This window comes from Colias philodice, chromosome 2 (assembly GCF_061535455.1).
Source record: "Colias philodice isolate Cphi_HAF_F1 chromosome 2, ilColPhil1 Martin Lab GWU primary, whole genome shotgun sequence".
NCBI lineage: Eukaryota > Metazoa > Arthropoda > Insecta > Lepidoptera > Pieridae > Colias > Colias philodice.
Genome location: NC_143087.1, coordinates 9,459,118 through 9,484,863, shown reverse-complemented (window position 1 = coordinate 9,484,863; position 25,746 = coordinate 9,459,118). Strand labels below are relative to the sequence as shown.

At 35.6% G+C, this 25,746-nt stretch overlaps 1 protein-coding gene across 2 annotated transcripts in view; it reads right to left on the bottom strand.

The window, feature by feature from the left end:
• The window catches only part of LOC149490700 (LIM domain transcription factor LMO4), a 141,884-nt gene that overhangs the window by 39,102 nt on the left and 77,036 nt on the right, over positions 1-25,746 (bottom strand). For both annotated transcript variants that reach the window (XM_089707897.1, XM_089707892.1), the window contains exon 2: positions 15,472-15,833. In XM_089707897.1, coding sequence (XP_089564023.1) covers positions 15,472-15,761 — 290 coding nt within the window. In that variant the 5' untranslated portion in view covers positions 15,762-15,833. The remainder of the gene's footprint in view (positions 1-15,471; positions 15,834-25,746) is intronic.

The following is a 25,746-nucleotide window of genomic DNA, read 5'->3' as shown; positions in this document are numbered from 1 at the left end:
ACGTCTTTACACTACTCATATAATGAATTCATTTAGTCTGTAAACATCCCATCACAAAAAGTGGAGCCTTATTAAAAAATAAACGCAAACTCGAGTTATTCGGGTAAAGCGCGCTAATATGGAATCAGTGACGTAATAAGGCCGTGATCGGGATCGATTGGGCGCCGGGCCGCGGGACTTGTTGCTTCCGATCATGGGGCGAAGACGCTGAGTGCCGCTTCATCTGTCAATCTGGGACACTTGGGATGTGCCAGGATTTGGCCTGTTTGGAAAATAATGTGAATGGAGTTTGTCTTTTGATGCGGGTTTAGGGTATTGTTTCCTCAATGGAGAATTGATGGTTTGTCAAATATGCAACGTGTATTTTTTTACGATCTGTGAACGCACAAATACTTCTATCTTCAATCTACTACTAATATTTTCTAATAAATAAACACCATTTTAAAGGTAGACTGGCTCATTAATCATATTCGAATATTATAAAAATATTAATTTTATATTTTCAGGATTTCATCCAGCATCAAACAGAAAAACGAATAGAACTCAAAATCGTATGCACTCTAACAAGTCGCGAATCGCGAAGATTTAACAAGTTACGCTAGTTACCTCAACTAGGCATAAAGTAGAGGTGTTATCGGATGTCGTTATAATCACAATGCATGTTGGGAGGTATCGAGTTCGCACGTCGTTAGCGACACTCGTTAGGCGCGTGGCGGACAAGCCAAGAATCCGCTAATGATTCAAGATGAGTGATACGGTGACGGGAGGAGCGAGAGCGGTTTGGTTTACGCTCGAGGAATGTGTAAGCGCGGCTTTTTGTTTCATGGGCCTCGTCACAATCGAAAGCGTTGGCCCAATAAATGATCGTCGATGTTTTCTGTCGTTACGACGATGACGAATAAAGATCTACAATGAAGGCCGATCATAGATATTTAGGCCCTCTACACTATCGTGAGTGCCATTACTCGCTCAACTCTGAGTATTTTGAAGAGGGCTGATTAATATCATTCTATTGCAACTTAATCAGCGTTCCGAGCCACTATTCTCTTTTCATAAATAAAATTTATAAATCGCTTCACTTATGAATGTGAACTTAGAAACGCCGTCTGCAAATCTTACTGTTGACAAATGACTTAACTTACACTATAATTAATAGGCAAGGAACATTATTAAGACTTTTAATAAAATCAAATTAACTGTTTATCTTGTTAATTTGCAATTTCAAATATAAAGAGACATAATAGTGACATATTTTGTGTAACGAGGATAATTTCGACGTGAAACCCCCGTAAAAAATAAATTTCATTTGAGTTAATGAATTCAATTAATGCAATCACCACGTCGGTGGTTTAATTAATTGCAATAATCTTATATATAAAAATGAATCGCAAAATGTGTTGGTAAGCGCATAACTCGAGAACGGCTGAACCGATTTCGATAATTCTTTTTTTATTATATTCCTTGAAGTACGAGGATGGTTCTTATGTAGAGAAAACGTAAACATGTACCACGGGCGAAGCCGGGGCGGACCGCTAGTTTTAAATAATTTTAAATAATCCTTTAAGGATTTAATTTATTTGATATACGAATGAATTAATTCAAGTTAGCAGAGCACTTTCAAAAAATATAAACAGAAAAATTATAATGACGTCAACAAACTACCGGGTAGCTGTGAAGCAATCTAGTATTCAAATTGACATAGCTAGTAAAACAACAGAGCCTCCGGACTAAGTTCCATAAACTCGTTCCCAACTCCCCTACACACTCTATCGGCGATTTTTAATTAAGTCCCTTGCGAGCGTCGAGCAAAGTAACACCATCAATTCATTATCCTAAACTCCGGCCCGATTGTTCCTCGCTCGCTACTTACGCAAACTTTCATTTTAATCAAGCGTTTAATTAAAAATTATCCGAGAAAAACAAAATAAGCCCGTTAGGGCGGTCTGAAACTAATTAAGGCATGCGATGAGCCGGCCGACAACGGGCCGTGAGGTGAGCGTTCTTTAATTAAACGCCTTGTTCCAGTACAGCGGTCGCTTAGCGAAACTATTAGTGAGGCGTGGAAAAAGCTCACAAGTGTTAGGGCGGGCTCCACTGATTGCGGCTCTCCTGGCCGTGTACTCATTGTTTGTCGTTCGTTTACAGCTCTGTTGCAATCCGCTCCCGCTGTGTACTAAGATGTTTCAGCGGTTGTTAACTAAAGAGATACGCAGGCTAATCATTCGAATAATGCTGTCATATCGCGTTTTCTTGTACATTTAATCATCTGGTGCATGTTGTACCAGATGATCCTGTAAGTACTGATTATCGCTTGTGACTTAGAAACCTTTTTTCATTAAATAGTCTATTTATTAGAACATTTTTCGGTTTTAAGAAAAGGAAACATTGATAGTGTTCCTTAAATCCACATACAGTCTATATTATGTAGGTAGATAAATTGGTGCGTAGCACAACAGCCTTATCCAATAGCTATAACGAGAGTTGGTTCAAACTTTTCTAATTATTGTTAATTACGCAATTAACTTGCGCTAAAATTGATTATCCTATATCCCTTGAGATTTTAGACTTTATTAATAACCTTCAATTAATCAATCTTATAGAATAGTTATAGCCAGTATTGTTAAGCGAATCCGTTATGCCTTCTATTATCTATTTCTATCTTCTTGTCGTATTAAAGATAATTGATAGGTCATTAAAAACATCTAACACATAATTAATGCTTATATAAATCAATTAATATTTATTGCAAATACAACAAGCATTTTATGAACAATGAGAGAAACAATAAATCTGAAATGCACTCATTTCGAGCATTTAGCTCCAATCGAGCCATTATCCTTATTTGCTTACTTAACAATAGCATACTGCACATAAAACACTAATTATTACAGTCACAATTAATTATAATAATAGGCATCGGTCAAACCCATCAAAATTAATTGGCCGCGAGCTCGCGTATTAATTACACCAATTATCTGTAACACTCATAAATAATAATAAATTATTACACGTAACATTTGTCAAAAGCCGCGCTCATACGATGAGCTAATCGACTATCACCGCTAATTGCCCCCGCCGCCCCCTGCACCCCCCTTGCCCCGCGTCCCCGCGCCCCCGCCGCCCCACCGGGCGGTTCCCCGCCAACTAATTAGATAAGTTTGCAACTCCACTGTACTTCTGGCGCCCCGCTACCGGTAAGCATCAATCTTTTTAATTAAACATTTTTGACGCTGCACCGATTAGCCATCGAACTCGTTTCTATGCTAATATTAAATAAATTCATCATTTATATGCTTATTATTGTCGGTGCGGCAATAATTGAAGCAGCCGTCTGAGTTTTTGACTTTTAATTAAGAACTAAGCATAAAATAACGTTAACTGAATATTAAATAAACAGAGATGTTATTATGGCAGTTAATTAAGATTCGAATGTTTTATTTGATTTCAATTATATTTATGTTATTAAATTTCAATACGTAAACAAGATGTTATGTTGTCGACAATAATTTAATAAGTGTTATAAGTTATAACATTTTCCTATTATCGAAAATACACGTGTAAAGCATACAGAGGCGTGTCATGCAAACACTGAGCAAAACGAATGTGGTCCTATTATAGATCAGCGGGAAACACTATATCAAGAAGTTACAATAGCACATTGTCCGTCGCTCAGGCTGATTAAATAAATAAAGGGGTGCCGATGCGAGACGATCGCGCAGATATTATCGCATTTCGCGACATTTAGACATGACGGAGGACGCCAAAAAGACCTCTAAACCGAACACGGTAAGGGCCTTAATAGTATCGGGTAAATATTGCAGCTATCTAATCGGTAGCACGGGCTCGAGGGCGCAGCGCGACACGAGATCGAACCTTATTCTGATTGTTTTCGATTGCGTCTCGCGCGGCACACGTCTCGTTAGCTCGCCACATCGGGACGGAGATGGATGGCGGCCGGTAACTGGGACGGCGAAGGATAGCACTTCATTCTTCATCGATGCGAGCTCGATGACGCGTGAGCTTGAATAATTGCACAAAAAATAAACTGCATAATAGAGAAGGCTGTTCAATTAAGCCAATTATTAACTGAAGCACTGTGAAGCGTTTAGAGCGGATTCATATTTTTGCATCATAAATGAATCTGTGCACATTTAAGCGGTGTCCGGCGAGGATCGTTAGGGTGCTTTATTTAGGGTAAAGGGCCCAGTAATTGGACAGGCCGGATGCAGCACTCCCAGGTGCTCTGCTGTGCATGCGCCCTTGCGGGACGGAAATGAGGGCCAATTTAAATTTCTCCTGAGTGGAATTGATTAATTATAACAAATTTGAACGAGATTTCAAAATAGCTTTTCATAAATCTATAGTCTTAGGCAAGATTTTATTTGACTAGGAATCTCTGAACCGGTTATTATTTACGATAAACCAATATTGTAATCCGATCTTTATAAGTTGCATCTATGAGTGAGTAAACTGAAAACACAGTTAAGAAGGAAGTTCTTAATGTAATTTAAAGTACACACGCAATACACTACAATATACATTATTAACATAACGTGCAGGTGCTTGCTCATATTGCTATCGACTTTCGTTAATACCTCATTAACGATAAAGATTTCATTAATTAATTTCAAGCAATCAGAAGATTTAAAACGCAAGAGGCTAGCTCAGTTAATTAATTGATTCAATTACTTTACAGCCCACGCATATGACACTAAATTATTCAATACTATTCATTTATACAATCATAATAATCTTCACGTTATAATAATTAGATAATTTCTAATAAACTATTTTCTTAATACAAGTTATTTAAAGAAACGTGATGACAAAGCTCTAGTAAAGCTTTCTTATAAAAAAACATAATAAACTTGATCACAAAACGAGTTAAAATTACAGTGTTAATATTTTCCACGATCTCAACGAGGTCTATAAGCGAGTTTATTTTTCAAGATAATAAATTATATCGGCCGATATCAGAACCCATTCCACGGATACCTACAGTAATGAGGTTGTAAACAACGATCTAATTAAACTCCTTAATCGCAAAACTCAAACGGTTACCGCTTTTAAAACAAAACCTCGCAATTTTCAGAGCGACCACCGCGTAAATAGCCCCCGTTCTATCGGCCGATCGCGGCTCATTACCTGCAGCCCTCCCTAATTAGACACCCTTCCGTTCGCACCCCACTGACCTTTCTACCTCCGAGATTGTTTTCAAATAAATCCTTTATTTTGACCCGTTTAACTCCTAATTACCGCTGTCCAGGATTCTAACAGGATACAATAAAAGAACCTACCGACACCTCCCTCAACGAGATAACTGAGATATTACGGTATATTGTATTTTTTTAATGCAATGTCGCATTAAATAGCCGGTGGCAATAAATTTTGCATTAGAATAGCTAACGATGTCGTTGACTCTCAGTAAATACGACGCTAAAGTCTAATGTAATAACTCGCAAGAAATTAGTTCATTAAGAAAATGATTTCCTTTATCCATTTGTTCAGGTTGGATTGGGCGGCAATCTAATGTGACCTTCGAAAAAATTCCTATACAAGTCACGTGGTCGCAGTTCAATGAGACAGCGGGCCCGGCGTCGCGTCCCAACTCCCAATACAAAAGGGTTTTTTTCCCGTAATAGACATCCCGACATCATTAACGTATCGGCGAAGTTAGCCTCAGTTATTCGCTAATGTGACAACAACAGAGAAAGTCCGCCACAAATGAGGGACCATCTTTTTGGCTTAGGTCTTGGGTACACGTGGAACTTTGAGTTCGGTGGTTGTACAAATGTTCTTATAAATCAAAAATTGAATAATAGAATTAGAGGAAAATAGATGTGAATGATTACGTACTCGATGTAAAAAATTAATTTTGTTAATTTTACTTTTTCTCGTAAAGAGAATCATTAAACAGAGATAATCCGTATACATAATCATAAATTATACAAGCTACTCATAGATCGATAACCGTCTTAACTTTAAGTTAATAGAATATTTTATTAATATCTTCGATAATGACGGCAATAACATGCTAATAGCTAAATTCGTACAAGAACCACCATTAAACGAAAAGAAGTCCGTAAAAAGAGTATCTATCGATCATAAGTTAAGCCATTATCACACTAATGAAGTCGTACTCAGTGTGTCCCAGTTGTAGGGGTGTATTCTAATCGCGCGTAGCGTAGCCCGTTTTTGCGCTAACGAACAGGTTGCGTTAAGGCGACGTCGGCGAATCGAGTCGGACGGGGAATTTCGCCTCATTAAAAGTTGTGACCTGCAGAGGAGGCAATTTAGAGTCGCGACTTTGTCTGAAACTTATTAAAGATCCGACTTCACACTATCACTCTCGATATTCGCTCGTTTATTTGGCTGGAACACGTTTGGGGCATAAAAAGCTAACTGTATAAAATTTCAGTCGATATTTTTACTGCCTAATACGTGAAAATAGATTATGATATGCACTGAAACGTTTCCAACAATTAATACGCAAGAATGCGCTACGGTAGCGCACAGCGGTCACCAGACGCGTCTATTTCGAAACTTTCTAGTACGTAGTTCATCAACAAATTCATTATGTCGTAAAAGAGCGTGCGCGAGACCGAAATATCGTGGGGATCGTAAAACCGCTCGTAAAGACGTTTGTTTACTAATTCGAGTGGGGCAGGTGGGGCGGCACGAGGGATGCTGCAAATAATAACAGCACTAATATACTACACATAAAATTGAAAAAATTCTGCGCTGAAAACGGCATGCGGGGACATTGCGCGTGCTGAGCGCCTAGGCCCTAGACGTTACAACTTACATTACGACTGTTTTTGTTCTAGGTGTCTTTATTAATTACAGAGATAGCTGTAATTAAAGTTGTGTAAGAAATTAATAAGGGAATGGATGCGCGTTGTTATGGCCATTTAGTGGAGATGTATCATATATGGTACCTTGTCTGTCATTTGTGACAACCAATTAAATATAATCCATACTAATATTATAAATGCGAAAGTAACTCTGTCTGTCTGTTACTCAATCACGCCTAAACTACTGAACCAATTCGCATGAAATTTGGTATGGAGATATTTTGATACCCGAGAAAGGACATAGGCTACCTTTTATTGCGAAATATGTACCACGGGCGAAGCCGGGCGGACCACTAGTTTATCATAATTCTTAGAATTTCAATTAATTGTCAAACAAATAATAAAAATGAACCGAATTAATAAAAATGAACTTGTCATATTAAACAAACTTAAAATTTTTTATTCTTCTAGGCAAGTTTTAATGATTTTAAACCGTCACTGATGTGAATTTAAGACAAGTAACCGATTTAATTTACGACATTAATACACTTATCTATCTACATCAGAAACGTCTCATTATATCTCATTACCTAATTCCCACTGATATCCAAGTTCAGGTATCAATAAGCGACTCGTTGAAAGTTGGGTAAAGCGGTAGTTATGCCAGGTTAACACATGAGGTTAATTAAGATCAGGCGTATCGGAACCAGTTGCCACTTGACGCGAGTTAGTGAGGCCTTAATTGACGCGATTTGATCGTCATCACACTCGTATGTCTAATCAAATTTACTTTGAAATATGGATGGTGGAAAGTTGGTTTAAATGAGTAGTAGTAGTCGAAGTTTAAAAGATGGGACAACCAATGTTGATTTGAGATGTAGATCTAATACAAAATATAGGTATTAAATTTTACACCTCTTTCAATTTTGTAACTCGGAGAAGAGCATGTAGGCGCATAGACAATCAATTTTATAAACATTATCAAAACACGAATACTTAAATTCTAAGTCCACATACCTTACCTACTCCAATCTCTGAATTCATTTTTACTCAAAAAAAGCTTAATTACATGTCCGACATTTGTTCATTAAAACGTAACCGTTTTGTTTTAATTTTAATTATGTGAAAATGAGTGTAGAGAAAACGATTTAACATAAAAAGTTACAAAAGATTCCCCAAATGCAATGAACCCACTTTTTTAATTGTTACTTTTTACACACGAAACAAGAATGTGAGAACAGTACAATGCTACTTGGAAAGCTAAAGGCACTGGATCAACACAAACAGAATATGAAAAACGGATTAAGCCTGTCAACACTTAAATACCCTTTCTGGAATTTCAATATTTTTTTTCCAAACATTTGGAATGACAAGTTGATACTACTCCATTCCAATTGAATCTCGGCTAGTTGTATTAAAAATTCCTTTGACAATGCCGATCCAATAATGATTCGTGTACGACTGACGCTGTCATACTTGCGCCAAATTTTCACCTGCGATTTTTTTAATTTTTTTGACGGCTGAGCGCCGGGCTCTGTGTTTATTTATTAACAAAATTCGTCTCTACCTATCGTCTCGTTCGCTTTCTCGCAGTGATCTAATATAGGCTGTGACACAATGAGATAGAGTTTTGTTTCGTTCGGTGGATGGCGCAGAGCGCTTTTCCACCGCGCTGGCATCGTTTACGAGGCTGCATAGGCGCGACGCAGCAATGCGCCCGTGTGCTCCACCCATATCAATTTCGAAAAGGTTTCCTATCCTATTCGGTCGGCACGTGGAAATTGCATTTTGATCGTTTTGCGTGTAAAACTGTTGCCCTAAATTAAACGCTTTAATAATAGAATAGAAAAAAGCGAAACTTTCGATTCTGTTGACGGAAGCATCTGCACGTGAAAATGGCGCGGCAGTTTAATATTTGATGAATTAGTCGCTCGTAACTTTAATGTAAATATTGAAGCGTATCGGTGATCGACCGCGTCAATGGTGTATCATTAATTACAAACGAGTTCCAATTAGAGATAGTGCAGTTACAAATCAAATTTAACTGAGAGTCCTGTGCGAGAGCCGTTCACTAATTAGAGTTGCGGGCGAGGTGCCTCCTGCGAACTAATCAGGTGGCTAAATAATGTAGTCGTGACGGCGTCGTTAGCGCTCGTGAGACAGACGTTATTAATTAACATCACTCCGGCCCTCCCCCTCCCCCTACACACATATCCCCCACCCCCGGCTGCCCCATTCTCTGCGTGCATAGGATCGTCTCGTCTACGATATTAATTAATTGGAAAACTTAATAATCTATTATCACGTTTAGTGACGTATTAAAACTCATACTGTGTGTTCGTTGCAGCTTTTAATTAAGTACATATTTTATATCCTGTAATTACTGTTGATCACGATGCGATTTTTTTTATCCACATTCTCTTCAGAGCGTGCTTTTCTTTCCTGATAAAGTGTTTAAATATTCATTTTTTGTTTACCCGTATTCTGAATATGAAAGATGATCTCTTGAAATGTGTCGTGCGCTAGATTTGCAAACTGCAAGACTCCAATTAAGAAGCCGAAGTCAATTTACGTAACAAAGACTTCGGTACAAGCGACATGATTGAAGCATCTCCTGAATTTCTCTCCTCTTGAAACATGAGTATGTCAACTCGGCGACGACGCTACATGACCGTCTACACTTACATCGTTCAATTGATTGCTACAAAATAACAAGTTCCGTACGAATATCGGTTTAGTTTTTATCTGCCTTCAACATTGTATTTGATGCTCCCGATCGGTATCTTCATTCTGCTTTCATTGTTTCCTTATAATTTAAAGTTAAATTGTAGAATATTACCTGGCCTGGGCCTCGATAAAATTTTACTGTTAAGTAATTTCATTAAAATTGTACACGTTAATAGGCTTTTATGAGGCTGAAATTTTAATATAAATAAATTACATAATTCGATTTGGGTGCACTATGCTGGTCTTGGCTGGAGGGCGCGCTTCATGTCGCACGCAGGAGCCGCGCTAAATTCATCCTGACAAATGCTCCATTACTGTCCGCTTTTACGTACAGTACGTACTGCATTATCTGATCCTATAAATGAAATGTAATTTAATTTCATACAGACGTAACAATTACCAGCATGTTTTTCACTGTGATTTTTTTTTTGTTGGATTATTTTATTTCCTACATTGGAGCGTTTCCTGTTTAATGTTATATAGGGATTTTTAATAAAATATTTTACAATAAGTAAATATGTATTATCACATTATAAATAGTTAATTATCATGTCGCTGTCGTTAAGGCAATAATTGATGAAATGAATCATTTCCTCTATTACGGTAGGCAGCGGTTATGTTATTAAGCGAGGTCGCCGAGTTCGTTTAGGTTAAGGGAAACACTGGTATAATTAGAGCTTGTTACACGATATTACCTTATTCAATTTTGCATGATACTAATTAGCAATAATTATTTAGTTATGATTTATAACAAATGTACATAGCAACTGTGTTAAGTCTATTCTCACTGAATATAAATGAAGAGCCAATCTGTAATAGCGTACCCTAACGATATAACTAACTTAACTTCAAAGGTTTGTAGTCTAGTGCAGTCTGGTTCCGATCTGTACAAGTGGTCATCGATAATCAATTTACACATACATCATACGGCCACGTCCATGTTTAGACTTTGTGGCGGCGCTGCGACGGATATACAAAGAGACAAACGAAATTAATTGGTCATGTTGGCGTAATCCAATCCTCTCGAAATACGCCTTGAATGGACCATGGCAAGAAACTTTGTCAAAACTTGCCGGTAAATTGGTTTTGTGTATCGTTCATTCGATGCACTGTGGCTTGCACACATTTGTTGAACTCGTCGAGAGTGCAGTTATAATAAGAACGATTTGCTTTCTTTCTTTTTGAGTATCTAACCAGAATCTTAAGCAGAGCTCTCCATACAATATTGGTGTATAAACCTTTGGCATCTTGATGAGAGTTTGTCGACATCAATTTACGTACAATGTCAATTTGCACAAGAGAAACGTTCAGAGCTGGGACACAGTGCCTCATTAGAGGCGAGCGGTTGCAATTAAAGCGTGCGTCTTTTGCGTTAACGAGCGACCAAAATTGGAAGCTCGGACAAGAGCTTAATAAAATATATTTGGACGTCGTAATAAATATTTAGCACGATAATATCGTGTAATACGTTCGAACAATGTTGGCGGTTGTTTATATTTGATTGATGGTCCATTTAACAGCCTGTATACTGATTATCTGATGATACGGCCTCCCTGATTGGCTCGTTAATGTCGGGACTATTTGATATTTATAATCATTACTTGAAAAATCGTTTTCTTTATTTATTTAAGAGAAGACGTAAAGTGGGTATTATTATGGAAGCGAAGTTATTTATTAAGCTGGTGATAATAAGTTATTTACTCGGTTTGATGTGTTCGATATATTTGGAAATTCTTTTGTACCTATTTTATATCTGCTCTTCAGTGACTCATTGTGTAAAATATATTTTAATGCAAAAATAAAATTGTGTGTATTTAAAAAATAATTTGGAAAATCCAAAAGTGCACGCCTCATAATTTTTTTTTTAATAAATATTTATTAATTATTATTTTTGTTTATTTAATAACAATTAAACCACATCGAATCAGACCCTGAAAAATGAAAGGGTTCTATTCCTGAGCATACTCAAGCGTAAGAGAAAAAAAAAGACTCGATTAGTAAAGTATTTCGGTCGCTATCGTGTTAACAAGAAAAAGGATCCGCACATACAGACACACGGACGTCCAAGACAGAACTTTTTTAAACTGTTTTTTAACTAGTTTAAATAACAAAAATGACATCAAAAATATCATGAACGTTAAAAATAGTGTTTTTTCTTAATATGTGTGTGTATGTATTATCTTACAAGTGCAATGTATGATACATAAAGACATTTTAAGTTTGAAAAATCAGATGTTTTGCGCGAAGTGACAGTAGTACCCACCTCAACGCTTCGCTTATGAGGCGTGCAAAATGTGAATGACTAAATACTGAACTTTTTAACGCGTTCATAGCGTGTTAAGATAATATTACTCCTATAAATTCCAGACCACACGAAAACCATATCCATAAGCAATTCGCAAAGTTATAAGTTGCAAATGTGGCGAGTTAACAATGAAAGTGTGAGGGAGTAAGAAGTTGGTTTTAGAGGCGGCTCGTTAGCGGCGGCCTGATTGCCGATTGAGCAGCAATTGCCTTGATTGACGCAGCCTAACGAACCTGCTTCAAGAGCCTGGACGTGCTCGTCTTTCGCTGGGAGATTTTTACTTCATAAGGCAAGTTTTGAGGGATCGGTTTCTGGGTATTGGTGAATGTTGATCAGCTAAAGTGTGGTGTAGTGTTTTATTGTTTTATGTTTTACAATCCGATCTACTATGTATAAGTAAATTATTACGCACTATGTATTACCTATAGTTTTTCTTTATTAATTTTATTGTTGTATGTATAAGGTGGCGTTATCTATAGTATCATACGTAATACGTATGATACTATAGAATATAGATAACGATGTATTTTTATTCCTTTAAGGAAGTGATCAGAAAAATAAATAAAGCTAGAGTCATTATAATAAGATGTGTGTTATTATTTGAAATGGATGGACAAATCCGCACTTTAATACATCCACCAAGTTAATTCAGACTTTGAGAATTGATCAGAATTGGTCAGTAATTCCAGTTTCGATAACAAAAGAGAGTTGCATTTTTGAGAGTTTTATTAAGCACAATTCGTAAATGGTCTCTTGATGAAGTGCCACGAATAGCGTCAAATAAACAAAAAAAGTGAGTTGCTGTTTTCAAATGCTAATTCGAAAACATGCCGCTGAATATTTCGAGTTTCAGTCTCACTGCGAGTTTTCTGATTGCTTAAAACTTCAGGAGAATAATTTTGTTCGATTGAAGCGAGCGAATCACAACGGATTGAGTTTCATAGTGTAAACGTGTCAATTTTCGTTTTTAAGGATTAATATGCAACTATTTTGAAGTGATAATAATAAACAGCTATTTTCGGGTATCTAATTAAATGAACGTAATTTGCTATCTACATTTACTACTACTTTTAGGTAATGCTCAATTATTTTATCAGCACAATTTTTAATAGAAACAAATTTTTAGAAAATGCAATTTCAATATACATACATCTGTGAATAATAATATAATATAAGTATAGGTATTGTTTGTGCGCCATTAAGGGCAATCAAACAACCCGACACACCATTAGCGGGACTAAATCTTATCCTGTATGCTTAACAATTGAGAGGAGAAACACTACAGAATACTCTGGCTCACGGCGCTATAATCATATTCCTGATGGTACTTTTAAGATGGGGATTAATCATATCCAATATGTTTACACAACAATTATCCGGCAACAGCATGCGTACACAGTAATCAGCCACGGAACATCAGCAGCGTCGTTTAGTCACAATCCATCATGCCGGGACAAAAGGGGGATGAGCGCAGCATTTGTTTGCGTGAGGACGTTAATTTCGTTAAGGAGTCTCAATCAGGGAAGACGTGTAGTCGCCGCGGGAGCGATTCGAGCGAATTACCTTACCTGGAGGCGCGGGGGCCGACTCGTTAGTTGTTGTTTGCCGAGTGACGCGGGTCAATCAGCAGAGACATGCACGGAACCGCACTTCTTCAGCCCCCTCCCCCCTTGCCGCTCGTTAGGCCGCGCCGTCTCTGTCAACTGTGAGACGAGCTTTATCGAATCTACGACGCACGAGCGTCGCGGTCGGCCCACTCTTCTCTCCTAGTTAGGTTCACGACCGCCGGTAAACAAGGGAAATCAGTGTAAAATGAATTCGTATTTCCTTTTGAATTCCGGCGCATGGATTAACTCGGTTACGTTGCGTGAAGTGGATAATGCGAGAACGATTATAGAGCGCCGTGGAGAAAGGTGGACTTGGCTAATTGGGTCGGATTCCTTGCGTATAACTAATTAGCGCGGAGGTGTCTTGCAGCTGCGGTCCACGTGCGAGCGGCGAGTCCCACCGGCGCCTACACTCTACACCCGTACGATACCAATTACTGCACAGTTTTTATAACATTTTTCACATCATTCTAGTTAAAAATACTTTAATTAAAGTTGAAGTGTTTGTCGAACTTTTATGCTTACAATATCTTTAGAGTTTCATGTTGAGCAAACAACTTCTTTAATTAATTGCTTCCCTACAATTTTTACAAAGGAATACTAAGTTTTTAATAGGAGTTATATTAATTTTATCTATTCTTAACTTTTCATGATATAATTTAATTAAGACGTAACAAAAACTACAAGAAATTTATGGATAAATGTAATTAAATGTGGTTCACATATCTGGGCTCATCAATCTAAATCCCGCTTGGCTCATGTATATCTTTCACGTATCAATGACAATAAACATGAAGTTTCTTTGTTTAAAAATTACTAACGCAACGTGATTTATAAATGAGAACAAACGCGGGAGGTACAACAACAGCAGTTAATTAGTGACGAAATAAACTAAAAACTTTGCTACCGTCGACCTAAATTAGCCCTTAACGTTTTTTAACGTCTCCAATTTAGTCGGCTTGAGAGATTCCGTCGATCGGCTGCTGTGTGCAAAACTGTACTTTTTGTCCCACACTCAGGTAGAAATACAACGGCTTAAAGCATTTTCATAACAATGCCCGCGGCTTTCTCGGTATTCTTTTTTTGGTTTTCAAAACGTTTGACAGACACGCTATTGTCATCGTTAGATGACGAACTAAAAACTTAACTTATTGACAATCGATGGGAAAGATCGGAGGCATCGGATGCCAGAATCGAATGTGGCACTAATTAAATTTTTCAAACATGGTAAAGGCACGCTATCCCTTAATCACTTGGAGTGGACTCAGTTTGAATTAATACAGTTTATGGAGTAATTGAGGCAAATTTATAATCTCATTACCGTCAACTGCTTTTATAGCATGCGATGATTACAATAATGTTAACATGTTTATGCATTTCAATGTTTTGCTTGCAATTCATTCAATACTATAAGGTATAACTATGGCGTTATTGCTGCACTACCTTCTTTTATTGAGTCTATTTGCGAAATTTATTCAGTTACAAGTTAATTTAGGTTAAATGTTAATACAACAACATTAAGTAATATAACAAGTTTTTGTACGGAAATTAATTTTTATAACGTTGTGTCATAAACATGTAGAGAATAAATATAGAAAGAGCTTTTTGTCATACGCCAAAGTATGTAATTATTTTAAAAAGTCATTTCGAAGCAATAAAACTTATCCAGTTAAATGGAACTCGATCTAATAAATAGTGCAGAAACCTAAAACTAAATCGTAAAGTGTATTTTTACATCGGTATCTGCAACAATTTATTCTGTGAAATCAGATAACTAGCTTCACTGAGAAGCCAATTATTTTGTTAAGTTTTCTTTTTCTTCTCTGCCAACGTATTCGGAATAATAATCACTTTACACTGTTAGCATTATAATTCCAAATAGTTATTTTAAGTTTGTCGATGTAGTAAATCTATTAAACTAAAATTCGTGTAAAGTATCATATTCATATTATTCACGTGTACTGCACATTGCACAATCATCCCGATAGAGAGAAAAAATTAATAACGAGATGTGATCAATATGATTTAAATAACTTACCTCGTGTAGTCGCTTTTGCATAAAATCATTCCGGATTTGAAGTAGAACGATCTGCCCATATCCGCGAGTGCTTGCGCGCAGCAGGCGCACTTTAAACAGCCATGGTGCCAGTATCTGTCCAGGGCGTGGAGGAGGAACCTTTCGACGATCTTGCCACCGCAGCCGGCGCATTCTTTGAGAGCGGGGTTGTTGTTGTTGTGCGGGTAGTCGTGGCCGTTGGAGAACGCCGCTTCGGGGGACGGCGGGTGGGGCGAGCTTAGCTCCGCGTACCCGTGGTAGTGCGGGTTCATGCTCAGTGCGCTCGCAGCCAGCTTGACGGTTGGAGCGGGGACCGCTCGCACTGACCACCACAACTACACGCCCTGCAACAATTCAAACACACGATTAATAATAATCTCACACAGAACCGTTTTGATGGACGAAGATTAAAATATTTTATGCATCCCAGCTCTACGAACCTACAAACAACAGACATGTGATCATATACGTCGCGAGAGGATTTGTGTTTATGACTCGGTAAAATATGCACTTTATACGTCCTGGAATGTAATGTGGAGGTTAGATTATGCAAACTGCTCCATCTGTTTAAATTCTTGCATAGCAAATATTATAAAGACTTCATTTTCGCAACGGTTTTTACTCTAAACAATTTCTGTTTGACCTTCCGGGTCGGCGTCGCCATAGGCCTGCGGGCGGCCGCGTTTATAAAATTTTCCAATTAACAATTTGGTACAATTAGAAACGGGGCGGGGGTCGGCGCGGGACGGGGTGCGTCAACCCGATCCAATTAGCCAGCGGCCGGCGCAGCGGCGGGACGTCTCAACGCTGTCGCCATAAAACTTAATTAAACGTTTTAAAACAAGTATTCATTAAAGAATAATCAAGCTTATGTAGTCATAAATAACAGGATTGTCCCGCGCAGAACGGGTGCCGTAATTAAGACTGCACAGAGTTGATCAAACGCACTGATTTGAAACTACCCTTCATTAAGAGAACGCGAGGCGGGCGCGGGAGCTTCCGCTGCGGTGCAGAAACTAATTAAGAATAACGGACGCTTTAAAAGCGTAATTAATTTAGATTGTAATTCTATTTCTCCGGGAGTAAAGTAGACAATTATTTCAGTAGCCCTTTCTTTTGAAGCGATTTGCTTTGAATCTAATTTGGTGTCCGACGTAATAAAAGGTTGTAGGTGCGGATTATGTTTTTGTAGGTTGACGTGTACGGAATAAAACATCGTGGGCAGAGAAGCGTGTCGGGGTTCGTGAGCGATCTCGAGTCTATGGCGTAGAGCACAGAGTCATTACTGGTTGTCGGGTATGTCTAATGAAGGTTATAAGGTATTGGTGGCGTGTAAAACATAGCACGGTCGACTTGCGTGCGTACTAATGAGCGGCGTCGCGTGCGCCTATCGAACTTCGTTAAATCGCACCCGCGGTACGCGCGCCTTTAGGGTTGTCTGTTGCAATCCTATTCATCTCTCAATTTTGCTCAATATTGCTCAATTGGCATTTCAGAAAATACTATGTAATCATACCTGCCAAAAAATATTATAAAAAGAAAGCATAGTTTAAAAGCTCTATTTCATTTTTATGTCTGAACTTTATGTATTAAACTTGCGAAATAACTTCATATCAAGTTTTTATTTTATGACACACATTTTGTGAAGTTGACAACCCTGGATGCATACCAAACATTAACGACTTGGTTTCGGTGATACTTTGAACATGTGTTTTGTTACCATTGTATTTGAGATTATGATTTGAGAACTGTGATATAGGTATGACAGCTTTCACTTTGAATATTTCTTACCTATGTTAATTTAAATATAGATCTTTAATTAATTTCAAGGAATGCAGTTAGTAAATAAGTGTTTTCTGTAAATATATAACATTTAACCATAAAAACAAACCAATTAATTATAATTTTCCTATAATTTGATAAGCTATATGAACATAAAAACAATAACAATATGACAACAAATTATTTCGGTATGAAATTTACTAAATAATCTTATTAACAATATATTTTAAGACAATAAAATAAAAAATAAAAATAATTTTCGCATTAAAGTGAAAAGAAGATAAAATGACAGTTTTTTCAGAGCACGAAACAATTGTGTATAATTACACAAATTTATTTTATCGCTTCACCCGACTCTCGAGCAAGGAAAAATGAAATGTATTCATAAATATTTTGAGTCTTATATCGCTTGCGTCAGGCCAAGTTGTGCGTGTTTAGGCAGGGGGTGGCCTGGGAACCTGGGCAGGTGCCATTTTCATTATTCAAGCCCCATTGATTGGATACTTTGTTGGCGTTTAAAAATCTTATTAGCAACCGCCCGACAACAAAGAGGAACGACGAGCCTCCTCACAACCCTCTTATTTACCTGTTAAGTGATTTTTTTCAATTACAGCGATGAACTGCACATTCAAATGTTTGTCGAAAGTGTAAGTCATCTTGTTAGACGTTTTATTAAGCTCCCGTTGAAACTTTGCGTTTGTAAGGAATGACGCGATGACTGGCCACTTTGCGAAATGAACTTTTCATTGCCTTAAAGAGGTTGGAAATCTTACTTTCCACTAATTTAATAGGCGATAAAGTTTGTATATGAGTTCTTATAATTGTATGGACAGGTTATCCAAAACATTATTCAGAAGATTTGAAATAGGAACTAAGTAGTTAAGCAGTCTGTGAACTCGGAATATAAAACAAATTACAAACTCTTCGAATTGCCCCTTTTATTGCACTGATAGTAGATTAGTTACTTGTAATATGTATTTTCTTCCTTCTCTATAAGGGGACAAGAAATGTCTAGGCGTATTTAAGGTTAAAGTCTTGTTCAATCGGTCACCAGCTTTTACCCCGGGTTAAGAACAACAGCGGCGCGCGAATAACGTAATTAAGGAGAAACCGCCGGCGAAATTAAACTCGAAAACGGAATGAGAATGTGAGCCTAATTAGAGCTGGTGGCGGGAAGACGTTGCATCGCCCCGTCTCATCCCCACATAGGGTTACCAACTCTGAGTATACCTACACTAAAAATTTTCCCAAAAAATTGGCAATTTTGGACTTTTTATTGTGTGATTGTGCTGATGGTATGTCTCAACTAATGTTGATATTCTATTCTTATAAAAATTGTAAATACTAATTGGCAAAATCATAGTTCGAAGTTATGTAAATAAGCCTTAAGTTTAGATAGTACAAATTATTCAATTTAAGTTATATTGACCTGTAACATTTTTTTTAAATTTGGATTTTTTTTCATAACCCGTATTCATATGTACGAATGGTAACCCTATCCTTAAACGGGCCCGGACCACAGCGATCTTAGCTAAAATGTAGCCGTTATGGTGATATTAAAGATGATGCCACGTTATTGTCAACTTAATACGCGATTATATTATATTAGCATATCGTGGACGTCCTTTGAGAATTAACGACGTAATTCCTGTTTTGTCCATTATCGTTATTTCAGCAGTAGTAGTTAGTGTAGTAGGTGTAGTAGGTATTTATATATAGGATCATCTCAAATAATCGCGTTATAAATATTATGTTTAATTTGAGTATATTTCAAGATCTAATTAATAATTGACAACGTCTGAAACATCTCAATATGTAATCTTTTAATCATCGTTTAGAATTAATTTTAAAGAATGCTTATTTACTTCTAGTTCTTACCAATTTGAAACATTCGCGATCATATTTAGATACTACAATAAAACTACTCCAATAAACCATTAAGTCGCTAGTCACTCGAATATATAAAATTGAGTACTCGCGTCAAACAACTCGAGCCGCACTACTGCAAGCATAACAATTCGTTTTCTCTCACATCCATACTAATTAAAAACTGCGGACAAATTGGAGCCCACTCCTCGCCCACGGGAGAATAAAATATCCATGCCATTGAGGCTGCGTCCGCTATTCAATAATTTTATCCAATCCAATGAGATTTTAACTTGTCTATGTTGTCGCGGGTTATTAATTAGAGAATGTCATGCTACGTTATACACGATGTTTTCATGTTGATTTTAAATGCTTAGCTGTTTGCTTTGGTGAATTTTTGGTTATATGATTTAATTAAACAGGTTTTTGGCATGATAAATTCGTTATGTTCCTTATGCTGTTGTTTATTAGTTCTTAGATTGTTCTAAATAATATGAAGATCATATCATAATTAAATTGCCGTAGCTATTAACATATCACGTTACATTTCTTGGATATTCCATCAAGGCGAGTTTTTTTTAATTGCCCTGTGCTGCAAATTACCTACAAATTACAAAGTTAACGGATTTGTAATATCTATCAATTAAAAAAAAACTATAATATGAAGTTTAAGGTTTTATAAGACGAATTTGCTTAACATATACAGGGTTTATAAGTACAGAACACGCGGTAAATGTGTAATATTATTTGCATATAATGACCGCTAATGTCTCGGGCGCATTATTCATCGGACGTGACCTCAAAATGGCTCGAAGAACCGTTGAATGTACCATTGCTTTATTCTCTTAAATTTTTCTTAAGATTGATTGTGATAATGTCTTGATTGATTAGTTTAAAAGCCTTAATTTAACTGACATGTTATAACATGTTTTAGTTCGTTTCTATAGAAACGAATTTTGTTTATTATTTTAGTTTCAAATTTTGAAATGAAAACTAAACAAGATATTGTATTTTACCTACATGGAAAGTTTTTCCTATGTTTATAAGAATATTCAAAATACATGCAGTTTAGTAAAAAAATACGATTGTTTTCAAAATACTGAACATTCGTAATACGCTCGTCACCTTGGCCCAATAAAACTGTTAGGTTTTAAAGTAGTGTCCGTATAGATGGCCTTAGAATGCTCATTTCCTTATTCATCAAGATCAGACTGTAATACCTATCCTGCATTCATTTATTTACATCCGATGATTAAATACGACTTTTTATAAAGAAATTGGTTCAATAAATAAATGTGAAAACTCATATTATAAATTCGAAAGTTTGTAAGGATGGAAGTTTGTTACTCTTTCACGCAAATACTACTGAACCAATTACAATGAAATTTGGTAAAGACCCAGAATACGATATAAGGTACTTTTTATCTCGGAATCCCGCAGGAACGGAAACTATGCGGGTTTTTATTTGAAAACGCGAGCGAAACCGCGGACGGAATGTAGGACCTACTTAGATATAGGTATATTTTAAAAACATGGTCAGTAGGTACATATTGTGTATTGAAACTTATAGATTACAATAAGCTATGTTTACATAGGGTAGAGTAAGTTGTCACGGCTGTATATTATCTTGTTGTTCTACAGAGATAACGCATTCCTTTGATACCAAGCTGTGGCCACTTAAAAATAATAAATCATTACGTCATTTTGTTTTTAAATGTGTAATAGATGTAACATGTCAGTTTTTACGCTGCTATCTACAAGAGATTAGAAATATAATGAGTAATATATTAATCATAATATGATAACTATTATTGAATAGAAAATTACCTTCTTTAATATTTACAATTTAAAATAAAATTAAGAAAATATATATAGAGAGATTTAATTATCCGCACACAAATGAAATAACAAGGATTTAACACAGTCATAATAATAGACGCAAATAAAAAATAATTTAACATTTAAATACAATTTTATAGTTGCCAAGTTACGTGTGATGCATGACAAGTGGGTCGTTGATCGCTCATGGGCCAAAATCATTGTCATCAAACAGGTATGTGACGAAATCAGGGTAATGACCATATAAGTATAATGCCAGAGAACTTTCCTTGTCTTATTCTTTACAATTATTATAATCATTGTAACTGCTAAATTTTAGGAAATACATAACTTTTACAATAACTAAACTTTTATAAAACAATAACTTTTTATAAAATTTAAACACGGCAAAAAGTTAGGAACAACAATTTAAGATAGAATCGAGATAAGTTTATGATAAATTATACTAGTTATACCATATTTAATATACAAAAGATTCAACGTTAATGACTGAGAACATATAAAATTTTTAATATTATACCAAGGTCTTTTAGGTCTTTTGGGGTAAACGCTTTTATAATTAATTATTTACCAAGCTCAATTTAAGGTTCCATATTTAGCTGGCATGTATTTTTTGAGACTATTGAATGAGACAAAGAATCATAAGTTGATATTTGTTTTCATATTCTGAATTTTTATTACTCGTTTTATAATATCTGAATTAGTTTTATATATATTAAAACTATACTTTTCGTAATTATATTAAAAGAAAACAGTTTATTTTCAAAGAGAGCGTTATCACGGCCTTCCTAAGTCTTGTAGTTGTCATTGCTGATACGAAGTCAGCGATAAGAATGCATTTATTGTTCAGACAGTCAATGCACTTTGCACAATCTCAAATCCATTAGCAAATAACAACACAAATAACTAATTAACCAGATTGTATGCATTACTGTCAATATTTGTGTTTTTATTCTTTGACATTTTGCTGTCTTTATTTGTAAATAAATTTCGTATTTAATTACACAAACCTACAGATGAAAACAGAATAATTAAATGTAGATCTTACATTGAAGAATATTTAAAGAAATTAAAAGTGTAATTATATTATAATCCATAGCATTAAAAAAGATAAATGTCGAGTTAAGAAAGATACACTGTATTCACCAGTTTTTAGTTCATAAAGAATACGGAAAGCTATGGTACTGTATTATGCATGATATTTAAATGACTGGTGAAAATGAATTTCACAAAATAACAGTTAATTTAAGCGGTAAATAACATCCAACCGTTACTGCGCGTGCGATGTCAACCGCGACATTTGATATTATAACTGGATCGGAGCTTTTTTGAAACAAGTGTACCTACTGTAAATGAGAAATAGAATTAAATTTAACGGGTCTCAATTGTAATCTGCGAATATCGTCTGCTTCTAAAACGCTTCGGGCAAATAAAATAAAGCAATCGATGGAAAAAAACAATCCGCAAAATAATTTATGTGATTATAAAATATAACAAATCACATTCCTCTTGGCAATTTTGTCTCATAATTCTCCTTTTACATTGTAATTTATGGCGTACAGATTATTAATAATGGGCGATTAATTACGGGGCTTTGAAGATATCGTATTGCCCGGGGCTATTGAGAATATAAAAGGTTCAATTATAATAAATGTAGCTAATTTCAATCAAATAATACTACTAATTAGCTGACATCGGCGTTCTTTGAGTGCGGCTAACAAATGACTCAATTGACGTTGTTAATAGTCTGGCCAACGTGGTCATTATAAGTCATTCGGGTTTAAGTCACGACACACTCCTCCAACAATTAAATTTAGATTTAAAAAGTAATAATTTCTCACGGAAAATTATATGAGTGAAAAGATAGATATAAAAGATAATATATTTTAGTTTAGCAGTAAACATTTTAGTTGAATTTTCCATTTGACCGTGTTTATGAATATTATGTGTTATAGTTATATCCTATAAGTATCCTATAGCGTTTTCGATGGGAATTTACACTTTCCAAAACAATGCATTTAAAACTACCTATTACTACAAATATAAAGCATATTCAATTATAAAAATCAATTTATTAATTCTCATGCAATTATTACAAGTTTATATTTCAGAAAGTTAATTATAATTGCAAAGAACTAACTCACGTCGAAATTGATCATGAAATAAAAGAAAGTCAAATACTATTTAAGAATTTCTAATAGAAATCGTTCTTATTACCATTCATTATGAATATAATTTACCGCGGTTGAACATCGGTAGCCGAAGTGGCATTAACTTATTGCTAACGTTACTAACCCAGTTAAAACATTTTATGGTAATGTCACATGCAATACTTTTTAATCGATTTAATCTTTAAAGAAAGTTACCAAAGTGTAAAAATTAAAAAAGTTTAAATTGTGCTGTCTATTTTTAACTTAAAGAAAAAGTTAACAGGTAGTTTAGAATTACAAAGCATCGAGTTTTTATAATTAAAAATTAAAAACCTTCAAAACCTCATTATTACAAGGTGACCTTTATCATTTTTAATACTGACATCTCAGTTTATCTATGAGTTAGTGGCGTGTGAGTCATTTTAAATATATTTTTCAAATGTGAGAGGCTGCAATGGGTTTAAGAGATTTATTTGTTTAATACTTTTAAAATTATGAATTCACTATATGGTCGTAAGTACATATGCATATTACATTCGTCATCTAAGGTTAAATATCCATTCCATTCGAAAATTCAAGCTAATAATGAAGGCCATAGTATAAGTTGTTTTTGTAACGTTATCGCAATTTTAATAGTTTTCTAAACCAAAAATCCAATCTCTTAGCACCATGATAAATAATGAATTTATTTAAGAAATCAAATATAGCTGTATAGAAGTGTAGTGCAGTCCACAGAACAGTAAAGTCCCACGCAAACAATCAAAACGGATTAATCGAAGGTGCCTCATTAGCTCCAGCCGGAGGCATTTGTGTCATTCTATCCAAATGCTTTGTTTTAACTAATTAGACTTCAGATTCTGTTCTGCTTATATTTACAACACTCATTAAGCATTCTGCCATCATATTTGCTTCACGTGTAAACAAAGTTCAAGTCTCCTTTGCGGTCCTTTGAAACTCTTATTATATTAATTCTTTGATATTTAAGATCATTATGCTGCTATTACTTCGAGGTATTCTATCGAAAAAGGACATCTAATTCTATGAAATTTTTTATACGGGTTTTTATTTAATAATTCATGAAAATCGGCAAGTTCAAATGTTTCGAAGATTTGCATCGTGGTAATTATATTTCAAGGATTTTCATGCGGATACAATATCTCAATTTTATTCATACAGTTGTACAAACAATGTTGTTTTCAATCCATGCCAATTAAGCGTTTAATGTAGAAAATTAAGTCAGACAACGTCAGTTTTGAATTAACATAAAGTATTAGTCAATTATTTTTTATTAAGATTTATAACCGTTTAACATAATATACCACAGCGTTACCAAAAGTGATGCGTGCCATAAAGTGGTCATAAAAAATAAATCAGTTCTAGTTTATGGATAAATGAAAGAATGACGGATATTTTTTGTTCTTGGTACGAAGTGACATTGATGGACAGCGCGGCCAGCACTGGTGGGTGGTCTAACCGGAATATTAACTGCTTCTAATTTACCAGCCTTTTCTCTCAATCGTAACTGAAAATCCGTTTGAACTGTCAGATTGTACGTACGAGATTGGCAGGTAACTTTTTGCTTTTTGCTCCTAATCCAACAAATGGGTTACATTATTTCGATTTGGGTATCGATATGATTTTAGTAGTTCATGCGCAGAATTTCTGGAATGCCACGTATTTGATCCGGGTGACACGAAAATTGAAGGATCACATTTCTGCAGTCAACAGGTAGGTACCTACGACACACATTAAATAACTCAATGTTAACACGAAGTTAAACTATTAAGAATAAAACCGTTTTTTATTGCATCCATATATATACCTACAATTTTCAAATACATAAAAAGGGAAGAATAAAAATAGAATTTTAATATGTTCCTTTAAGTAAATATATTCTAATGTAAAGGGATTTAAAATCACTAAATAACACAACACTAAAGACAGCAGACTAAAATATTCCGACAATAGAAAACATATAAAATATAGAAATCTAACGAACAAAACGTACTGCGGGCATTGTCCATCACGCTTCGTCGCCTCTGACGTATGGATTAAAACATTTGTAAAGTATTACAGTATAAGTGATAGCGGTACCACAATTGACAGGACGTCGCCAGGTGGCCCCCAGCATTTTTACGGCAACCAGATTTAGCGACCTAATTAAATTCATATACTAATGTGTTATTTATGTCGTGGACATAATCGAAATCGATGCCAAGCTTTTATTAATGGTTATCATTTGTGGGTCTATTTTAATTATGTTTACGCACGAGATGGATTTTATTAAAAATTGGCTGGAAGTACTTTGTTGGTTGAGTTAGGTCATAGTAAAATAAATTATTTGATACATAAACATCGTCATGCCGTATAAATAATGCTTACAAAGCTCTAAATCAAGACAGATTCGAAGTATGTATTAATTAACATTGACAGTGGAATCACAAGATACGGCACTGCAAGTAAACACGACATAAATTTAAAAGTAGTAATGAAGCGTTATTGGTATGATAATAAAGCTAAATTGATTAGCGGTGGTCCCGCGCAGGTAGGCCGCATTCCTGACCCGGCCCGTCCCTGCATGTTTGTCATAATGCTAACAGACACAGTATTAATAAAAAGT